The 6,315-nt window shown below is 34.5% G+C and overlaps 1 protein-coding gene across 1 annotated transcript in view; it reads right to left on the bottom strand.

The window, feature by feature from the left end:
* Positions 1-6,315, bottom strand: part of LOC106464507 (high affinity cationic amino acid transporter 1-like) — a 60,480-nt gene that overhangs the window by 52,308 nt on the left and 1,857 nt on the right. Inside the window, exon 2 of the mRNA XM_022392246.1 lies at positions 4,977-5,117. Coding sequence (XP_022247954.1) covers positions 4,977-5,097 — 121 coding nt within the window. The 5' untranslated portion in view covers positions 5,098-5,117. The remainder of the gene's footprint in view (positions 1-4,976; positions 5,118-6,315) is intronic.

Below are 6,315 nucleotides of genomic sequence, written 5' to 3'. Positions count from 1 at the left end.
TTTCTAGCGTTATAAGTCCGCAGACATACCGCTGTGCCACTGGGGGGCAATAAAAAATGAATGGTCGAATTAATGATTTATTAGAAACTTAATGGATATCGAATTTTTTGTATTTTTTGTATAATAACAATAATATTTCCTTTATGGATAAGTTTTATTTTTTATGTTATTATATTGACAGACTATTCTTTCTTTTTTCTCTCGAAAAATGCAGTCAAGAAATTAAATGCATAAATGACTCAGCTTTTTCTTATATTTCTAAATAAAAACCTCAACAATGTTTAATTCGTGCTAATTTTTTAATTTTTGAGAATAATATTTTTGACGTTCTAGCTTCGTTAGTTTGGGATTTGTTAATACCTTTGTTTTTGAAAGTCTCATTTTTTGGAGTTATGAATAATTAGTATAAACTTTTGGATTTTTCTGAACACATGAAGATTAGAGCTTCAAACATCTTTCTCCGTTTACAAGGCACGTGCTCCAGTCAGCTAACCACCACGTCTCAATGACGTCACTCTTTGCTTTCGCTTCACTGACTATTAGGAAATGAATTTGACAGGACGCTTAATTTATACCGATCTGCTTTTAACGCTCAGACTCCGTTTAATGCAAAGTGTTCTTGTAGGAAGTAGAGACTGTTAGGTGCCACTCTTCAAATATCTTAACGACTTTCCCATTAATGAACGAATCTTGAATATTAAACTTTCTGTTTCTTTTGATACCAATAAATCATATCATTTTTAGATATTTATTGAACAAATAAATACAAAATTTGTTTGTTTATTTTGTAACTGTTCTGGTTTCTGATGTTTTATATCATAAGAGTAGGCCTGGGCTCTAGAAATAAAAACAACTGATCGTCAGTTATAGATGTATGCATTTTGGGCTAAAACATTGATTAGTGACATCAGTTTCTCATTTTGGCTCAATACTAATATCCTACCGTTTCCTAAAGACAAAAACTCTACATCCTGTATATATTTCTATCCCAGCATTGACACATGTTTAATAGGATAATTATAACAAACTGAATGACGTGTATTACATGAACATATTCATCTATTCTGCAAGGGATCGTTGTTCTTTTTTTCTTATTCTATAGTCAAGGATTATGAAAGTGCATAGCCATTTCCATATACCACAGGTTATATGAAAACAAATATATTACACTAGATTATTAAACATCTAGTTGTTTAATACTCTTTCTATCCATAGTCAAGAAGATTCAGTGCAGAAGTTTTTAGGCTCAGTTTGTAACAAGCATGGAAAGTATCAGGAGCGAGCGTCCATTTTGGGAACTGAATGAGAAGGAATATTCTGCTAAAGATTCTTTTTGAGGGAAATCATTTGCCAAGAAAGGATTAGATAACAACATCTGTCCTCATGGTGACTATGAGCAATGAAAGCTTTGCCACAGAAAAGGATCAGATACACTCAAAACGATCGTATACAAAACTGCTACAGAGTTACTGGACAGACACATTCAAATTAATGTATATACTAAAATTCTAAGTCTAATGTCCGGTAAATGGTTAAAGAATTAATTTACTTGAAGTCATACCCAGTATTAAAGAAAGGAAGAACAGCCTGTCAAGAACGATTAGAAACCCCAACACTTCAGTGAACTGTGATTTTGACTTGCTTACTAAGGATGAAACACAAGTAGCAGAGCTTCAAAACTTTCACATTGTCAAAAATCCTCGAGGAGGATTACATCTTATTGAGGATAATGTCCAAGGAAAATGGAAGATTCTTCGAGATCTTAATGCAAATAACGTCCGTGCGAAAACGATGGAGAAAAGGAAAGTAGCAAAAGGAGAGATTAGAACAGGAAAATCAGGAAAGCAACGTACTTGTAGATTATCCTTCTCCAGAATCCGATAGTTTAGATCCTCCAATGGAAACTTGAGCAGTAGTATCCGTCTTGAGCTTTTTCCCAAGAACAATTTTTATCTGCCAGCAACATTTACGTGCATTGTTTGTATATGATAACATTACCAGCTTGAAGCATATGGAAGAAGATAAAAAACAAAAACGGGAAATGAAGAAATTTGGAGTTGCTACAGCCTCTAGATGGTGGTAAAACGAAGTGCAAATCTGGAGCTGTTACAGCCTCTAGATGGTGGTAAAACAAAGTGCAAATCTGGAGCTGTTACAGCCTCTAGATGGTGGTAAAACAAAGTGCAAAATCTGGAGTTGTTACAGCCTCTAGATGGTGGTAAAACAAAGTGCAAATCTGGAGTTGTTACAGTCTCTAGATGGTGGTAAAACAAAGAGAAAATCTGGAGTTGTTACAGCCTCTAGATGGTGGTAAAACGAAGTGCAAATCTGGAGTTGTTACAGCCTCTAGATGGTGGTAAAACAAAGAGAAAATCTGGAGTTGTTACAGCCTCTAGATGGTGGTAAAACAAAGAGACAAGCTCGGGCTGAAAATCATATGGCACCAGTGTATATTTTCTTCCAATTTGTTTTACAGAATCAACAAATGTATGGATTTTAAGTTTTTTGGCTTCTAAGGGGCAGCAGGATCACTAAATTATATAAAATCATATATTTAAGGTGACCACTGGATTTTTTTTATCATTAATGGTCCCAGATTTAGTACTAATACTTATTTGGTTGTGAATTTGTCAATGTTGGAATAGAAATATACGCCTGTTTTACAGTTTTTCGGTCTTTAAGGGGAGATAGGACGTTTGTGTTGAGTCGATATGAGAGACTGATATCACCAATTAATGTTTTAGCCAAGAATACATATACTTAGCCCTAAATCAGATTTATTAGATAAAAAACAAAAATGCACAACGCCCGTCTATATAGGACGCATAACTTTATTTATATAATGTCACAATTTTCACTTCTAATGACAGTGCCTAAATATGACTTCAAAATGTACCCACTTCTCTTTGTCCATCTACTTTGTATGTTACTAGACTTTTTGTATAATTCATGACTACACGCAATAGGAAGACTCAGCTTCCTAAACTTTTGTACAGAACACAGAATGTTTTGTTTTTATACTTTGCATAGCGCATCAGGAAACCTGCTCATCTGTTAAATTTTTTTTATTTAACTTCTTTATATCTGTCTCTTTCTTTCTGTAGATATACTTGTCTATGTATATAACCATTCGTTCATGATATTGTTTCATATACTTGATAGTCTTAGCGTGACTATATATCTCTCATATAAAATCTTGCAGTCAAAACTCGTAATGGATCTCAAGAGGGTTTATAGACCAATCAGAGGTTTAAACATCTCACTGTATACAGGGCTGAGGTTCTTAAAAATAAAAGTTTTTGGAATATTGGTAAGAGAGCTGTGTGAATCTAAAATGTATTTATTATGAAGTATAATGTGAACATGAAGTCTATTGGTAAGCATCATATTGAAATAAAATGAAAACATGAAATGTAATTAGCAGTATTATGCTGATAAGAGCATCAAGTTTATTGGTCATTAACATGCTGAAGTAAAATGAGAACATAAAGTTCATTCAGTAACATGTTGAAGTATGGGTAGAACATAAAGTTTATTCAGCAACATGCTGAAATATGGTGATAACATAAAGTTTATTCAGTAACATGTTGAAGTATGGTGATAACATACGGTTTATTCAGTAACATGCTGAAGTATGGGTAGAACATAAAGTTAACTCAATATCATGCTGAAGAATCGTGAGAACGTACAGTCTTAGCCAAAACCTATGCCTATTTTGTAACATATAAGATCATTATTATATACATGGAATACATATACTCTTAATGCTGCCAAACTGAGAAATGCATGTTATATTAAACATATACATATGTAATTTGTATAATGAGACAGGTTCTATGGACATCACGAACGATTTATTAGAACAGCAAACAATTTTATGGGACACCTGTAGAAAGATGTGTAATTCAGCATTTCATCTATTACAACAAAGTCTCACCAAAACACATATAATGACAACATCAAATTATTATAAATAGCGTCTGTAACATTATATCAGTTTATATCAAATATTCAGTACTTGGTTGGTCCTCCTCGTACTCTAATCACCTCCATTACACAGTGAATTACGACATCTTAACCTATTCACACATGATACAGAACAATTTATGTTCACTCACTGCTTCAGCATAAATACTTAATAAATTTACAATCTTACCATGCTTCAGTGTGCTTACAACAAACTTTGCCTCCTCACCATGCTACAGCGTCAATATTGAATAACTTTGTATTCTCATTATGCTTCAATATGACACAGAACACACAACAAACTTTGTCTTCTCACCAAACTACAGTGTGATTTCAACAAGAAATTTTGCGTTTTATCGTTATACAGCGTGGCACTGAACAATAAATTTTATTAATCTACTACTACACAATCTCAAACATAACAGCAGTATTATCTAGCTTCTGAGAAACATACAAAATTACTACTTTATTATTTACAACTTATTCATCACGGTGAAACATGAAAGCTTTACCTTTTTGGAAGTACATATACATGATATATAAAATAAATGTATTAAGTAAAAATATGAAATTTACATTTTACGGGACGTACAACTGAAATGTTATGTTTTTTTATTTATATGGCACAGTGTAAAATGAAAATGCTTAGGTGTTTTAGTTTGGCAGTACATACTCAGGAAACCAGCTACAGTTATAAACCTTGCAATACCTGGCTAGGTTTCTCAATTTGGTAGTACACTATGTTCAGAATGCCGGCTATATTTACAGATCTTACTATATCTGAGACGTTTAGAAAGCTTAAGTTTCTCAGTCTGGCAGTACATTATGCTCAGAAAACCAACCATATTTAGAAGTACTTGCAATATCTGAAATGTTAAAAGGTTTAGGTTTCTGAAGTTGGTATAATACTATGTTCAGGAAACCAGCTATATTTAAAGATCTTACAATATCTGAGACATTAAAGTGTTAAGATGTTTAGATTATAGTTGTCAGCTGAGTTTAGAGCTTACCTAAGCATGTCACATCAACGACGGACAAACAGCGTTGTAACGGCCGTCCGCCCTCTCCTGGACAAGATGTTATTTTCTTCCGGGAAAGAACTCTCCACAAAGCCGTTAAATTTTCACCCATCGTCGTTCGTCCTGCGTAGACTAACGGGAGAAAAACTTTTGTTTAGGGGCAAATGCAAATTCATATTACTTATCTTCATTTATTTATTTAATTACAAGTAGAAAAATCGAACACAATACAATAGCGTAGTGAGTGTTGATAACAACGAGGATTTAATCAGCACGAGGAAATATAAAAAGTAACGAGCAAACATGTAGACGATGAATAATGTTAGGGTTTACATTATGGTTACAAGCGTTACGATTATACTTTAGGCTAGATAGTGTTAAGTCTCCGTTCGTTAGTTAATTTCCCGTTAAATTTGTTCCGACGAAACTTTAGCGACACAAGTCCTTTCTTAAATAAAACTGGTTTATTCTTTCCGAATACAACTTTACGATACACTTAATTTCAACAGTCGCTCTATAACAACGCTATAACTCGCGTCTCACGTGGCCAACAATATTCTGTCCGCATACATTCAATTACTCATTCACTGTTCTGTCAAGCTGTGACGTCTTATATATACAATACTCCACTATATCTAGAAGGATCACGAGATTTAAGGAAAGGACGTGAATGTTTGAGAACGACGTGGCGTGATACTGGTCACGTGACCTCGATGTCGTAACACTGCCCCTTCCTTAGTATTATTCGTCCCGAACAATAGCCACTTACATTAAACCAATAACAATTAACAATAACTTAATTAAAGGTACAGAATTACAAACACAAAATTACAATTCAACAAAGTCTCTTAATTTTACGGGACGTATCTTCTTCCGTACTGGTCTCCGTCTTGTTGGCTTCTGCTTCATGTGGGGTTCATCTGCTTCATCAGTAAATTTCCTATCATTGGTAACAGTCACATCAGTGGTAGTAACTTCATCAAGAGCTTCACCGTTTCCCTTCTCAAAACTGAGTAGAGTTTCTTCTTCGACAGTGGCTTTTTCCAGTGACACTTCTTCAGCAGCGTCATTTGTTCCTTTGTTCACTTCATCCCAACTGAAATGTCCTGGACCATGATAACGCCAAAGCCTGTTGGCATGCACCACTTTTGGCTTACCTCGCCAACCACATTTTATCCGGAAAGTCACGTCTGAGAGGCGATCCACTATGTCATATGGGCCTTCCCATGGAGAAGACAACTTAGGAGACTTCCCTTTGGTCTTCCTGGGATTATACAACCACACATTGTCTCCTGGTTCAAACCCGACTTCAGAAGATCTCTTATCATAA

Source organism: Limulus polyphemus, unplaced genomic scaffold (genome assembly GCF_000517525.1).
Source record: "Limulus polyphemus unplaced genomic scaffold, Limulus_polyphemus-2.1.2 Scaffold1671, whole genome shotgun sequence".
NCBI classification, from domain to species: domain Eukaryota; kingdom Metazoa; phylum Arthropoda; class Merostomata; order Xiphosura; family Limulidae; genus Limulus; species Limulus polyphemus.
Note: the sequence above shows the minus strand (reverse complement) of the source record. Positions and strands in the feature narration are given on the sequence as shown.